This window comes from Hippoglossus hippoglossus, chromosome 3 (genome assembly GCF_009819705.1).
Source record: "Hippoglossus hippoglossus isolate fHipHip1 chromosome 3, fHipHip1.pri, whole genome shotgun sequence".
Lineage (NCBI taxonomy): Eukaryota > Metazoa > Chordata > Actinopteri > Pleuronectiformes > Pleuronectidae > Hippoglossus > Hippoglossus hippoglossus.
Genome location: NC_047153.1, coordinates 2955981 through 2972158, shown reverse-complemented (window position 1 = coordinate 2972158; position 16178 = coordinate 2955981). Strand labels below are relative to the sequence as shown.

Sequence of the window (16178 nt, the reverse complement as noted above, 5' to 3'; positions counted from 1 at the left end):
TGAGAGGAGTAAACTGCATCACATGATCACACACCGGCCTCCAGTCCGCAGCTTCCCCACAGGAACCCTAACACTCACGTTTGATTGGTTAACGAAACGTGAGGAAACTTTAAAAAGTCACTGAAGTGTAAACAAACCGAAACGACACCGACGTGGAACTTTACATTGAAATGAAATGACAGTTAAAGCAGCGGGACATGAAACAAGGCAGCTTGAAAAGGTGCTGAACACGTTTACATCAGAGCTGCAGCCGAAGGTTCGGTCTCGATTCAACTCGTGACGGAAATATTATCTGACAAGAATGAGCTCAACGAATAATGACGATGAATCAAGTATCAGAACGTCTCATTCGTTATAACTGCAGCTCCAATTTAAATGTTTGTTTTTATGCCCCTTCGGAAACGTGGTTAATTATTTACAACAGACATGAATTCGTACGTCAGCATCTTCTCCGCGTGTTGTTGGAAACGAGCGGCGGAGAAAACGACGTCCGGCGACTACAGGACACGATAAAACGCTAGAATAAATAAAGCTGACTCTGTATAAATAGACTTCAAATTAAAATATTGCTAACTGTCTTCATATACTGTGACTATACAATATAAATGCTGCATTTAAAAAACAAAATCCTCTGCTGCCGTTTGTATATATATCGTTTTCACAGGATTTCCCAGAGAAACCAGGTGAACGATGGATGTTCACGAACGCTGTGCATTGGTTTCCCTTCGTCACGGAGTCGAGACGTCGTCTGTAAAAGTGATTCTCGTTGCGTCTCAGGCTACATCACGCTGACCACAGTCCACTGTACCGTTTTGATCTCTGAGTGCACATTCACAGTCTTCCAACAGGTTTCCTGAGCTCGTCTTGAAGCGTTCGACGATGAGAGTTCGTCCGGGCGTGTGACGGACGGACGGACGGGGGGGGGGAGGGGGGGGGGGTTCACAGGTAGGGCTCGCCGAACGTCCGGCGACACTCCATGACCCCCGTGCTGGGAGGACGGTCACAGTTGTGGGTCAGCTTCACCAGGCTCGGCACGAGGCGGTCGTACGCCAACTTGTACTCACGATCGAAGGCGTCTGAGGGGAGAAGAGAACGGCATTAATACCGTTTTTACAAATTCTTCCTCCTTCAAACCCGCGGGGATCGAGATTTTGATCCGTGGAGCATTCGAGGCTCTTTCAGCTTCGCTGTTTAGATTTTTGTTCCAGCTGCAACTGGCCATGTCGGACTTACGACAGCCGGGTCACCAGAAACACATCTGTATCAATTAGGATAACAATTTGCTCATGGGATTCCAACGTCAACTTAATATGTCAACATTTAGTTCACAGCTGGTTTCTGCTGCCCCCAAGTTCATTCTTCATTAGACGAGCACCTTAAATGTATATTTATACTTTTATTGATCCCAAATCTCGACAAACCCGATGAAAAAAAAGTAATTTAATAATGAATCACTGGCACAAGGTTGAATGTGAGTGGAACTTGCCGATGTCGATGTTGTCTTTGCCCAGAGCCACGAGGGAGAGGAAGAGGACGTCTCTGTACAAACTCCTGACGAAGAAAAGAGCACAAGTAAAGACACGAGTCATCACAGCAGCTTTTAGACTTGATTCTCAGTTTCTGACACGATGAAAGTAACCTGGTAAAATCTCTTTTTGTTGTTATTTATCGTTCTGTAAGCGAATCGCATGTTTTCCTGTAAACACGTGAGGGTTTGATTCCCTCCTGCTCTGCACGCTGGGAGAGTTTACGTGTTTGTTTACACATGAAACGACCTCTACACGCTTTCAGACGCGATGACTCTAACACACACGAGGACGTGTCCGACCTTTGCCTCTTGGCCCCGAGCGTCTGAGCCAGCAGCTGCAGCAGCTGAGCCATCGGCCGGCTGATGTCGTTCCTCTGGATGCTCTTCACCACGCTCTGCAGCAGCTCCTCGCTGAACGGCTTCTCCTCCTCCGGGACCGGCCGGGACAGAGGGTAGCCGACATCTACCAAAACACACACACAGACACACACAGAGGTCAGTATCATTCATTAGTTTCTACAGACAAGACAGTACCACAGAGAAACAAAATGAGGGGGGTTTGATTTTCTATCTGAGGTTTTCACTTCACCCTAAAGCACCTGGGGCGGCGTATCTGTAATACTAGTTTTATTAATCTTATATATTGGACACGCGTCTGTAGCTATAAGTACTTTTGTGTATTTGGACTTTTGGTTGAACCGAACCAGACATCTGAACACATCACATGCAGTTCTGATGCTACAATAATAACTGAATGTGAGAATAGTTTGTTACAGCACAATCGGAAAGTGAAAAAAATAAAATTTTGTCATTTGTTTATTAATCTGATACTGGTTATTTTTGTTATACTTTAGATTTTCTGCTCAAATCAAAGTAGGAAAACGAGAACAAGTGGATTCTCACCTGTGTGAGACGGTGACCTGATGCCGCTGCACCACTCAAACAGTTTAAATGTCCACGTTAACAAGTGGAAGGACAAAGTGGACATTCACCAGGGATGCAAACCAACATTCAAATACAGCTCAGGACTGTATTTGATCCACAACAACAACAACAGCAACAACAACAACCCCTGAGTCAACATCATCAGAAAAAGAGACTTTCCCAAACAACACTGCAAAGCATCAGGCAGAGAACACACACACACACACACAGGGCACAGAGGGAGACAGCCGGCCTCACACAGGACAGACACCAGGACTCAGCTGTGTGTGTGTGTGTGCAGGTGAACACTCACTCTCTAACAACAGAGTACAATTAAGCCCTGGAAGACACAGAGAGCAGACACAGCCTGTTAGAGGATTAGCCGACTCCCAGGAGGAGCTGGCTCCCTCCACGCCTCCTCCTCCTCCTCCTCCTCCTCCTCAAACCAGCGACCGCTACAGGCGGAGCAGCAGTCGGCTCGTTCACTCATCACGAATCCAGCTGCCGTCAAGTTATTCTCACGAGTAGATCAAAGTATAAATCACGGGATGAACTTGTAACTGCTCTGCTCTGACGGAGACTCACTGAAGGTGTTCCAGACGATGTAGAGGGGCTGGATGGGGTCCTGGTGCAGCTTCAGGTTGTCCCACAGGATCTGGATCAACACGTGTTTACTGTCCTCGGACATCCAGTGACGAGGGACCTGACAACAGACACAGACAGAGACTGTGAGACCGACAGTTGTGTTTGTTGTGTCCCTCAAAACCCTTCACATGTAAATCAGGGTAAAATCAGATATATAGATATAATTTGCACTTCAAGACTGTGTTTAAACTGTTTAAACTTTTTGATAAACACAAGTGGAAACAGTTGGGAAATCCAGATTTAAGAGACTAGACCACCAGAGAGCAGCAAACACACAACACTGTGAAGTCAAATATCATTGTTTGCTACTTGTGTGTGTGTCTGTTTGTGCGTCTGACCTGAGAGTCTCTGTTGCAGTGCTCGGACGTGAGGATGAGTCCGGGCAGGTTGCTGGGCAGGTCCAGTCGTCTGAAGTACCACACCAGGTTCCAGTAGATGATGGGATGATGGTCCACCATGTCGGCCTCGGTGATCACCGGGTCGCCCTCGTTCTCCAGCAGACTCTCCAGCTCCTTCCACAGCACCAGCGGGCTCAGGTAGGGAACGGTCACGGGCTCCGGGTTGTGGAGGCGCCACTCCATGTTCAGTGGATCCTGAGAGAAGGATTTCTTAATGAGTGCTGGGAGTGGCAGATTGTGGAGGACTAGAAGAGGAAGTAGAGTGAAGTGGTTTGTGATTCGCGTGGACACGTACCGATGCTTCATTCAGACGGCTGGGCAGGCTGCCCGACGTCGGCACGCAGCGGCTGGGTCGGGATGCTTCCTCCAGAGGATTAAAGGTGCTGACGCTTCGGGCCATGGGCGCTCCAGGGGACGCCATCCCCTGCCGGCATCCTGAGGGGATGTTGATACCTTGAGCCCTGGTTGCTCTGGTCCTGGGAGGACACAGCGAGGACAGGTCAGTGTGTGAAACCAACGCACACAACAAATCACAAGGAGAAAGAAGTTATGAATCTGCACGTACGCTGGTCCTGTTTTAAAACCTCAATATGAATCAGCCACAGATCTACTCCCACAATTCAACATAACTGGATGTAGAGATTTCACATCTGTTTGCACTTCATGTGTCACACATGCATCATAGTATTCCACAATGATTTGATACTTCCTCCGATTGAGCTACAGGTGATCACTGAATCCCAGTGAATGACGGTGAGTACCTTCCATCTCCCGAGGACTCCTGGACAGCTACCACGGGGGACAGAGGGGAGACAGCTGTCGCGGGACAGGGTGTGGACAAGGTGGACGTCCCTGTGTCGAAACCCGTTGAGGCGGAGTACGATGACGTCATTGCCTCGTCCACTGACGGACTGCCCTTCAGGAAAAGTCTGGGGAGTCAAATCAGAACGGTGCTGGTGTAAAATATCTATTCTGACGTTTTAAAAATATCTTGTGTTTCCTTCTCTTTTAAAAGATATTTTTTGTGGCAGTGTAAATGTGAAATGGGGACCGAGGAAGACAGGCAGCAAAGGGTTGGGTCGGAATCGAACCTGCGGCCGCTTCAGAGGGCGCAAGCCTCCATGTGTGAGGCGTCCCCTCTACCAGCTGATTTTTCTTTTGTTTTAAAACCATGTCAAGAAAGTGGATATTTTAAAGTAACAGTAAGATACCTGCCGGGTCCCCTCATGTCCCTGATCTCCACGTTGAGAAAAGGCAGGAAGGGGTTCCCACAGAAGGGGCAGGTGGTGTTCAGGTTGGAGTCGTCCGCCGTCCAGCCGGCCATGATCTCCTCGTCGTACACCAGACAGTCGCACGTCTTACAGCGAGAACAGCTGGAGATCAGCAGCTGGAAGCAGAGACGCACACACACAGAGGCAGAGCTCAGTTCATTTCTGATCGTTCGTTGGTTCCAGGCTGTGGATTAATCAGTGATCACTTCATTTAACACAGTGTTTTAACATCTGTCTCCTGCTACGTCCCAGTCGCTGAATTCCACTTCTCAGTGTGATTTACCTCCATGGCGTAGTTGTTGAAGATGCTGGTGTTGCTGGTGTAGTGGGAGGAGCCGGCGTCCGACTTGTCCGGCAGAGAGAAGCCGGGGGGCGAGAGGACGCATCCTGCGGGAGGACGAAGAGAAGAATGATCAGAATAATGAGACATTTATTTACTCAAAGGACTTTTTAATATTTATTTGAAACATTTTCTATGTTTTATCAGATGGTTTGACAGGAAACTGTGACTTTAAAGAAGTGGATATTTAAGTGACAGTCACAACATTCAAATACTTAAACCAGCAACTGCTAAAGAAAACAAGACAGAGCTACAAATTGAATTCAGAAATTAATTCATACAGATATAATTCCTTTTATCTTACTGTTGATGTTTAATGTTTCAAATACTTGGCAAATAAAATGTAGACGGGACATAAATGTATTTCAGCTGAATCACTTTGTTTGAAAAATGTGTCAAAGAAAAAAAACGTTGCTTGGAATTTGATCACGTTAGAAACTAATGATGAGGAATAAGAAGAACTTCCTCACCAGGCAGCAGAGACGTGGGTCTCATTTGGCTGCAGCCCGCAGAGGGGCTGTCCAGTCGGCTGCTGCGTCGGGGGCTGCGTCGGGGGCCGTTCCTCTGTGGAGAAACCACTGAGCTCTCCGACCCCCCGCCGTCCTCCTCGTCCAGCAGGGACGAGCCGTCTGGATCCCCGACACTCAGACGGTCACCGTGACCGTCCTGGAGCGATGGAGGAGAGGCGGCAGGTTAATGTCGTATGATGTATATATTCATAAAACTATGATACTCACAGCAACAGCTACTACAAATTAAATTCTTTAAATCCTAAAAGGATCAAATAAGATTGTTTTTACAGATTATCTCAACTAAAATGCATTTTACCTTTGACTTTAAACACAAATCATTCAAATTATTCACTAGAGCAAACCTGATGAACATGTCAGTGATCATACGATTTCATAAAACTGTGTAAATGTAGTAAACATTTATTACCTGCACCAAAGAACATTTAAAATTTATTTTAAAAAAAAGGGGGTGGATCCAGGAATTTATTAAATTTTCTTAAATTAAGAATATTAAATTGGATGTTTTCTCAGATTTTTAAGTCATTGCTGTAATATTGCAAATTTCCCCACAAATAAAGGAATATTTTTATCTTATCTCACACATGAATTATATCAACACAGCCACAAGATGGCAGCAGCACTCCAACTGAAGTCTTCCACTACTTCTTATATGAGCTTAATATTGTAAAAGCACTGACGTGTATTTGCAACAGTGCAAAAGTAAAATCACACCAGTGTTTATACAGGTTTTATCTTATTTACTACAAAGTTTGCTTCGCATTGCTGAATGTTTATAGATTAAAATATGTGATATAGGTTTAAAATTAGGTCACTATCTATATATATCTATATATATATAGATATATATTCATCTCAAACTCACACAACAATTAGATTTAGATTTGTTGAGATTGTTGAATTGTTGTGATTGAAAGTGTCCAGGAGATTATCGGTCAAAAGTCAAATTCGACACAAATAAGGTCTGAAAACAACGTTTATCTCCACAATCTGAAGCTGATACTGACGGTGAAGACTCGGTACCTTGGTGGGTGTGGTGTACGTGGCCAGACGAGAGTACCAGCGGCTCGCCTTCTCTGCCACCCCCTTCCCAGCAGAGACCACACTGGTTTTGAAGACATCCAGCGTTGGTGTGAGCAGAGTGTCCAGAGCGAAGGACGAGGAGGACGGTGAAGGCGACGCCAGGCTCATCCTGTCCGCCCGCTCTCTGTAGGGGCTGGGCCGAGGGCTGGGGCTGGGGGTGGTGCTCGAGCTGCGACGCGGGGGCGACGACCACAGACGTTGGCGTGAGATGGGATGGGAGGGCGAGGGCGGGTGGTACGTGCAGGAGCGCGGTACTCCAGCCGTCCTGAGGGAGGAGCTGTGGGGCAGGCTGGCTCTGCGGGGGCCGCAGATCGAAGAGGGATGGAGGAGGAGGGGGCTGGCTGGGTCCTGCAGGTCCAGACTGGGCGTGCGGCTGGTCAGCGGGCTGCCCATGTGGTTCATGTAGAGCTCTATCTCCCTGGCCAGGTGCCTGCCGGCGCTCGGCGTGCTCCCCTCATCACCTTCTGGGTACCGATCCTCACCCTGCTGCTCGGTCTGTGACTCTGCAGCCAGCAGCGACAGAGGGTCGTAGCCCATCTCGATGCCTGTGCGCTTCACAGCTCCTCTGGACGCCCCGGGGCTCATGGCACCGTAGCTGGCGCTGCGTTCCACGAGTTTCTTGTGTTTGTGGCCTTGATGAGCGTTGCCGCCAGGCCCGGTGGCAGGCTTGTCTAAATCCAGATCCTCCAGATCAAAGATGGCCTCTGTGTTACTTCTGTCCTCATCACTGGAGTCCTGTCCCTCCATCTCCTCTTCCTCCTCCCTGTGATCCAGACGTCTGGCGGCGCTCGTCTTAGCAGCAGCGCCCTCTGATCCGCCGAAAGCCAGCGAACGGGGCCTCTTGCTCTTACTGAAGTTGGCAGCGGAGAGAATTCTGGCGTCGGCGCCCAGGTGACCTGCGATCTTATCTGGGTCCGTTTCACCTTGGCTCATCCCCAGGCCGAGGACGGTGGTGCCGCTGCCGCTGCTGCCCACCGTGTCTCCACTCAGACGGCGACCCCTGACCCCCTGCCACTCGAGGGCCGAGCCGCTGCTGGCGCTGCCCACCACCTCTTCCAGAGCGCTCCTGTGTCTCCTGAGCAGACTGTTGGTCTGGACCTCGCAGATCTCATCCAGGGAGGAGGTGAAGAGGAGACCTGCGACGTGTCCTGAGAGGGAGGGAGCGTGTTAGAGACATCTTTTGTTAAATGACATAATCGGACCACGCTGAGAGTTCTGACCTGAAGTTTCATGCGTCAATCAGTTTAAGGAAGCGGAGAAGAACAATAAATGACACTTTCCTAAAAGTTTAAATAGATGGCGCTTGTATCATGAAGTTTGAAGTAGTAAATCGTACATTTAACATTTTTCTGTGTGGCCTGTATCTCACCACTATCTCTCTATCAGTTATTCTCATAACTTTACGACTTTATTCCCATGAATTTACTTGTAATATTTCACTTTATTCCCCAAAATCCCGGATGTTTTCCCCCTCAAGTGGCCATAATAATATACTTGTTTCAAGTAAACACATTTATGTTATGAATTCACAGTTTGCGTCATAAGAACTTTTCATGAGAAAATCTCAGTGACCTCTGATGGCAATGTGCTTAAAATAATTAAGACCCATCCAATCTGAATCTAATACTTTTTAAGGCCTTTTATATGTTAAATATCTTAAGACTTTTCAAGGACCTGTACCAGCGTCTCCTCCCCCATTAAGAGCCATTATCTCATATCCCCTTGTGTACCTGTGCTCACGGAGCTCTTGGGTTTACAGGACGAGTCGTCAAATGCACAGCTGCTGCGGACGATGCCCCGCGGCCTGAAGGAGGAGTGGACCTCCACGTCCAGCTGAGGGAGGCAGTCTTTGCTTCCTTTGGCGCTCTCCGTCTCAGATACTACAAACACAAAAATTACAATTTCAAAATCGTCCTTCTTGACGACGGGCACAGCTTTGAACACGATATCGTTCTTTTAAATAATCCTCGGACGGAAAAAACGGAAATGCTTTGATGTGCATGAGAAACCAAGAGAGATGAATCGCCTCTGGAGGAGACGGGTGGATCAAGGCGGAGGAAGGGGAAATCCCGTGCGGCTAGAAATCTGCCAAGTTATCGTTTTACATTGAGAGGGTACAGTCGACATAAAGATCAGGTGATATCTGAACTACTGACAGGAGCTGCAGTCGCTCTCCTTCTTTTCCTCCTTGTCAGGGGCAGCGTCCTGGGAGCTGGGGTCTCCTCTCCGAACCTCCTCCTTGGACAGCGAGTTATAACCCAGATCTGACTGATCTCCTGCGGAACAAGAGAAGCAGAGGAAGCAGGAGATTAAACCGGAGAAAGGGGAGAACATAGGCACTGATTTTAAACATAAATATAAACCACAGTGAATGATAAAGAGGAAGGATTCAAGTTCTAGCCTCTCAAAACGGCACCTCTTCCTTAAACACGGCTGCACACCAGCACCACTGCATGTGCCAGACATCCTGTACTTTCACAGTGTCTACAGAACAAAACCCAGAAAAAGCTTTTGCTATAAAAGAAATTGTGAATCTTTTGTTGCTGTAAGGAGACGTTAAAACGAGATGTTAAGAGGAAAAGCCAGAGAGGCACTTCTTCCCTTTCATCTGCTCTGTTGTGGGAGAGAAGAGGCAGCTAAAGCTGTGCTGAATAAAAGACTCGTCCCGAGGCCATGCAGCTCTACGGTTACTGTACGGAAACACACCGCACGTTCACAGCTGCTGAGGAACTTCGCTGCTGAGACCTGACTTCAGGGAGAAGAAGAAACCTGCTGTCACTCGGGGCTGACTCTTCCACCTGTCTCTTAAACGTCCCTGGACCTGCAGGCAACCAGCTGTCTGACGATTTGTTCTCCTCTTTCATCTTTCCCATGAGCCTCCTTGGCCATCGACGCTAAATAAAGCATGAGGGCGGTGTGGCACGGCTGCAGCACAGTATGGAGCGACTCACATCTGATGCCAAGGGACGAAACTCATTCTAGGACTCTGATAATCGATGGACGGCACATCCGGGTCCTTCCCCCCCTGCTGTGCCGTGAGCCGAGGTTCTCTCTCACTCTCTGTGCACACCACGACTCTGTGATTAAAATTATTTCCGTAATCAGAAAGAATGTGCCTCTGGGTAATTACTCGCCATAATTGACAATGACAAATCTCTCTGTGGTGAATCGCGAGGGGAGAGCGAGAGAGAAACCAAAAGAGAGACGAGCAGCAGAGGAGCACCCGACTGTGATGTGCCGGGTGGAGAGATGACGCGGTGGAAGACAGACAGAGGAGGAGAGATCAGAGAGAGAGAGAGAGAGAGAGAGAGAGAGAGAGAGAGAGAGAGAGAGAGAAAAAGGGAAAGGGAAAGGGAGGCGATGAGAGGGCTCGAGAAAACACTGCGAAGATGAGACAGAGATGCGACCGGAGAGAGAGAGACGGACAGAGAGGTTTACCTGGGTGGAGGGTGGCTTCTCTGAGCTCAGAGCCCCCCCAGTGGGAGTGGGCCACCGGGGCCCTGGCGCCCACGCTGCCGCCCCCACGGCCAACTGCATGCAAGGGCAACACAGGCAGGGCCAGAGTGAAGGGCAGGGTTAGGGACAGAGCAGAGCAGAAACCACAGCCGCAAAACCAGGGAGAGACACGGATGAGCAACGGGAAACGAAAGGAAGGTGGAAAAACAGGCAGCGGAGGGAAGGAGGTGCACGAGGGAAACGAGGAGGAGGAGGAGGAGGAGGAGGAGGAGGCCAAGTCGGTGAGTGGGACAAATGAGGAAGGAGGATAAAAACAAAAAAAAAGATGTCATCGAGAGAAAGGAAAAAGATGTACAGTAGAACAAAATGGCTGCCTCTTAATGGCGGAGACAAGCAGCAGCCATGTGAAGTGTACCTGTGCTAGATCTATCGTCAGTGGGGTCTACTTTGACGGAGTCAGTGGCGTAGGGGCCCTGCTCGGCCGGGTTAGTGTCGGCAGAGCTCTCCAGGCTGCCGTGACTCACAGCGTCCAGGTCGCTGCCATCTGCCCAAAGACAACAGCGGGTTAAAGGAAGCAGAGCTCGACTACTGCTCCTCAACTCTTCTGGTTACACATTTAAATAAATGTCTTCAGGTGATGCTGAGTACGAGACGAGGACTGTCTCAAAGAGGAAACTGTGTCTCAACGAGGAAACTGTGTCTCAAAGAGGAAACTGTGACTCAAAGAGGAAACTGTGACTCAAAGAGGAAACTGTGTCTTAAAGGTGTCTGACTTCAATTACCTCCACGGGGAAGGTTATGATTTCGTCTGTGCAACAAATGATTTTCACGAGACTTGGTGAAATGACACAGTGATGGTCAGAGAAGAACCCGTTCACTTTTGGTCTGGATCCAGATTTTCTTCTCACTTTCCTTAACGTTGCATTTTTTTGGAACATTTTCCTCGATTCCTCAGAGAAAACAATTATGGATCTTGATGAAAATTAAAATCAGGAATCTTTCAGGGACTGATATTTATGTGTTTGTGCAATTTGGTGCTGATCCAAATAAAAATCCGGCCGAACCAGAATGAGAAATGAGAAATTACTGTTGAAAAAGCATAAAAATGCCCTGATGATAATAATAATAATAACTTTATACTGAGAGCACTTTACAACACAAAGAACGAAGTATTGCAAAACAAGTAAAAATACAGAAGGACGTATATAAAATAATGGTAAATATAATAACTGAAATTATTCGAAAAATGTGAAATTGTAAATATTGAAGAATTAATTCCAACTAATACCAAATGTAAAATGAAATCCATCTGTGGCTTGTGTCTCCTGGTTGTGTGTGGACAATATAACTGAGTGTGTTAAACAGGAAGCTGTGTCTCTTTCAAACTAAATCACGACTGACGAGGAGGGTTGAACACAACGTTTAACTCTGGCACCAGCGAGTATCTTAAATAAAAAACTGGGATTAGCAGGACGGGGATCAACATGCAGCGGGTGTGCAGGTGTTCACCGGCATGCAGGCGAGTTAAATCACACATGTGGAGATACTTGTGTTTTACAGTTACTGTCTTAAAGCAACACTATGAAACATTTTTAACGAGCAGCTTCATTAAAAATTTGTTTGATGGTTCAGTGACTGTGAGCGTGGAGAAAGTTTCCTCCTTCGCTCCCTGAACGTCTCTGTTCTGTGGGTTCCATCTCCTGTGAGAGGAACTGACTGAGTCACAGCTTCAACTGTCACAATCAGCTCCAGCAAGTTGAAGAGTGGAGCTGAACTGAGATCAGTTAAAAAGACTCAGAACTTATTAGAAACCAGAGTCTATCTCCAAAAATCAGCAGGAAACTTTGAAAATATGAAGAATTCTAAACAAGAGTTTGGTGGATTTGTTACAGCTGCAGCTCTTCAGGTTCAGGAAGCAGAGGATCATGGGTAATAACAACTTGTTAACTAACAACTAACTAACGACTTAACAAGTTACATAGTGTTGCTATGAGACTTTACACACTTTACTGTTTATAGGAGTGAATTTGGGTATTTTCACACGTTTTCTTGCCTCTTAACGACCCAGTAACGACTGCTGAGTCAGCGTTTTATTATCATACGCAGAGCTCTGTTTGCAAATGGGTGGGCTATGAACAGCTGCTCTCCAAATGTGCGTGTGGTTCTTTTTATTCCCCTCATATAGTTTACAAACTTCCTATCTGTGTACATGTTGCAGAAGACTCAGAGGATGTTTTTAATGTTTCTTTTCTTTGACTGAAATCAGAGGGTAAACTAACCGCAGCCTTCCTCCTCTCAGACATGCAGAGTGTTGTTCTCTAATCCCAGTTACCTGACAGAGGGCTCTGGGTGACGGGGCCCTGGCGTCGCAGAGCCTGTTTGAACTGGGCCACGCCGAGAACGACATTTCTCAGCTTCATCCACAGGAAGTAGCCTCCTCTGGTGCTGGAGGGCCACGTGCTCTCCAACACCGCCTGGACACCGGGAGGAAAGACGCAGTAAAGGAGTTAGAATCACCTCCCTGTACCTCCCCTCATCAACCAGTGCAGTTTTGGTCAACGTACATTTATTTTCCACACTCATTTGAAAAATCAACGTGACCTTTAACCTTTGACACCTGAAATCTAAATCAATCTCTGAGTCCAAGTGACAACTGGTCAAAAGGTGAAGAAATTCCAAGAAGCAGCCTTGAGATCGTGTTCGAGAGATCAAAGGCATGTTTTGTGAGGACGCCGTGACCTTTGACCTTTGACCGCCCAGATCGAATCCGTTAATCCGTGAGTCTCGGTGAACATCTGCGCCACATCTGAGAGGATTCTCTTGAGGTGTTCCTGAGATATGTTGTTCACAATGCAAACAATATTTGACAACCAGAATCTAATCAGTTTATCCTCGTGTCCAAGTTATGTTTTATGTAATTTGGAGAAATTCCCTCAAGGCGTTCCAGAGGAGTTGGGTTCATACGACAGACTTTCGCTGGCGTGGAGGCATAAACATGTTGCCGCCAAATTACTTTGAAACTTCATTTCCTTGTAGCCGTGTTAGATTCAGTTCATTTTTTATTCAAGTTATTAAAGATATGGGTGATTTCTCCATTTCAGGCATTGGAATATTAACATATTCATCTAAGAACTACAGAAAATCACTGAAGACAAAGTGTCTGAACAAACTGCAGCTGCGACAGTCTTAACACGACATTTTGAAGCGAATGAACTGAAACTGACCCGATCTCTGTTTCATAAAACCGTCTTGAATGAATTTTTCATCAGAGCCGTCTCACCGCTGTGCAGATCCACGAACAGAACAGCCACTGCAGCTGTTGGTGGCCAAGTCACGTTCGACAGTCGCCGTCTGCTCCTAAAATCCACTTCAGACGCCCCCTGAGAGAAGCTCACCGGTAATCCTCTGAAAAGCACCGAGTTTATTACACTGGCTGCCGCTGAGCGGAGGCTGCAAGGATCCGGTGAACATCCTGGAACCGCTGTCAGTGATTCTGTTAATGTGACCGACACACGGTGAGTCTGTGCCACGGACCCACTGACACTTAACGAGCCTTCGTTAGACTCAACGTTTAATAGGTGAGGGCTCTGAGATGGACTTTTGTCAACCTACAACCATCTTTTCCTACAAACAATGAAAGTGCCTTCCAGAATAAAAGCAATAAACGCTGATGACCTCGTTATATTTAAAGGATTTCGCACATCGCTGTTTGTTTTCGCTCCTATACAATGTCAGGAGGAACCTTCTGTTCAGGTTAGTTTCAGGTTTGTTTTATTGAGCTGCAGATCACTTTTAATTCTTTAATTCTTTTAATTCTAGTTTCTTCTTCAGTGGTCAGTCTCATTTTATTTGTAACCAACCGATATCAGAATGTAACTTGGATTGAATCACAAAATGAACAGATAAGTATGTAAACAAACACGGAGAAAATCTCTTTCCAACTCTTTCATCGTTTGTGTTTATCCAAGTCTTCCTCCTGAAAGATGAAATAACAACCCCCCCGAGGCGTCACAGCACATCAGAGTAACCTTTACCGGGGCCTTGTCGTCTGAAAGCCTGCTGCCTCGTCACCCTATTTGGTTTTATTCTCCCTGTGTCGCCAGATCAGCGACAGTTTGAGCTGATAACACAGTCTCGATTCATCCTGACAGCCGAGTGTGATCATCACATGACGCCACGCGACCTTGGGGAGGGGAAACTGCAAATGTCACCAATGTTTCTCTTTACCTGAAAGCCGAGCGTCTGCAGAGCGATCACCGAGATAAAGTGTCTCTGCCTCGCGACAGGAGAGGAATGAATTACAGCGACGCAGCAGCCGAGCACAGTGGTGTAATAATTCGGATGCAGTTGTTTATGAGACTAGTGAGTAGCGTGGATAAGCCTCCAGGTCTGGAAACAGTCTGATGTTTAATCCATCAAACAGCTTCCGAAGCTTTTCACAAATCAATGCTGCTAATTAATGCAATCAATACCATCACTATAATAATTCAGAATAGTAAAGCAGCTCGCGATAATAGTATTAACTTATTCATATTAAGCTTTTATCTATTTATTTGATCACATGTGGATCTGACTCCTCCAGTGACGCCTACGTTTCCATACTTTTACTTTCTGTTGAGTTTAGGATATTTCCTCGTCCCTCTAACGTGAGCATGAGAACAGTTTGATTTGTACAACAGACAGTTCTCCAGACTTTATTGTACTGGGTGCGTTCACGTGTTTGTGAAACTCGCAGCAGAATCAGCTGAATATCCGTAGCACACCCAAATCACGGACACCGCACCCAGGCTGACGGCGCACTGTGACACTCTGGAGTCCCAGAGCTGATATATTTTAGAAGTGTCAGCTATTGCAGAGGCTGGTTGTTGGCCAGTTGCGTCTGTTACCCACACCGACTGTGAATGCAGGATCTCTGTTTGGAAGAGAGACTCAGGGTTGATGCCGTTCATTCGCCAAATGACCAGATGTCTCTGGCCTGTTCTGACGTCCGTCCTGAGAGATCCAATCACAAGTGGACATCTCTCGGGTGAGCCTGTGTTCACATCTGGCATTAAGATACGTCCTGAATGTGTCCCCTGTGACCACATCTCACTTCCCTGTTCTGTATTCAAATAAACACGTACGTCATTTGTGTTTTTAACCAGTCAGCGTTCACAGTTGCGTGATATCTCAGTTTTCTTAATATCTCAGCCAAGGATGTTGTGTCTTCACCCCTGTTCGTTTGACTGCACGGTTACGTAAAAACTACCAGATGGATTATCAGGGAGCTTAGTGGAAGGTATGAGTCAGGGAAAGAAGCATTTCAATGGCTGAACCCAGGATTATGTTTTATAGCAGGTCTGAACGGGGTTGCTGACGTTACACACATTTGTGCAGATTTACCACACACGTAATCACAAGAGGCATGTACCTTGTTGTAGTAGCCGTATGTGATGGCGTTGGGGTGGATTCCAGCCTTCTTCATCTCAAAGAGGACCCTGACTGCCAGGACAGGCTGACCATACTGTCCACAGAGCTGCATCAGCACCCGGTAGCACACCTGGATTCGTACATTTAATTTACATTTAATTAAAAAACAACCTGAAAGTGCAAAATGTTTGCAAAATGTGATAAAAACATGACTTGACCTCGTCAGGGGGCTGCAGCTTCTTGGCCTGCATCTTCCTGAGGACGTCGTAGGCCGTACGCAGGGCCCTCACCTTGGAGTGGCACACCTTTACGTACGCCGGCAGACAGATGAACCACAGACCGTAGCAGTGACGGAGCAGACACTTCGACCACAGCTGAGGAATGGAGGAGTATTTCTTCGCAATCTTCTGGGACAATTTGATCTCCTGCGGGTGTGAAGAGGGGAGAAGGAAAGTTTTCTTTTAACGTAGGGATTTCGCAGATAAGTGTGAGCGTGACTGTCAGTATCAAAGCCGTTGGAGCCGCTGTCACTGAGAGAAATCTACTCGTCTCAACATCTCCTATCACTCTATTATTAAAACTACAGCAATAGGA

General features: G+C 47.0%; 1 protein-coding gene across 1 annotated transcript in view; it reads right to left on the bottom strand.

The window, feature by feature from the left end:
• Positions 1–890: 890 nt before the first annotated feature.
• The window catches only part of LOC117779154 (C-myc promoter-binding protein-like), a 51425-nt gene continuing 36137 nt past the window's right edge, over positions 891–16178 (bottom strand). Inside the window, exons 17-34 of the mRNA XM_034615071.1 lie at positions 15803–16009; positions 15586–15714; positions 12508–12649; positions 10591–10719; positions 8876–8995; positions 8450–8599; positions 6660–7867; positions 5577–5772; positions 5050–5153; positions 4707–4882; positions 4257–4424; positions 3791–3971; positions 3436–3690; positions 3038–3155; positions 2766–2792; positions 1829–1991; positions 1487–1551; positions 891–1076 (exon numbers count right to left, since the gene is read on the bottom strand). Coding sequence (XP_034470962.1) covers positions 940–1076; positions 1487–1551; positions 1829–1991; positions 2766–2792; positions 3038–3155; positions 3436–3690; positions 3791–3971; positions 4257–4424; positions 4707–4882; positions 5050–5153; positions 5577–5772; positions 6660–7867; positions 8450–8599; positions 8876–8995; positions 10591–10719; positions 12508–12649; positions 15586–15714; positions 15803–16009 — 3675 coding nt within the window. The 3' untranslated portion in view covers positions 891–939. The remainder of the gene's footprint in view (positions 1077–1486; positions 1552–1828; positions 1992–2765; positions 2793–3037; positions 3156–3435; positions 3691–3790; positions 3972–4256; positions 4425–4706; positions 4883–5049; positions 5154–5576; positions 5773–6659; positions 7868–8449; positions 8600–8875; positions 8996–10590; positions 10720–12507; positions 12650–15585; positions 15715–15802; positions 16010–16178) is intronic.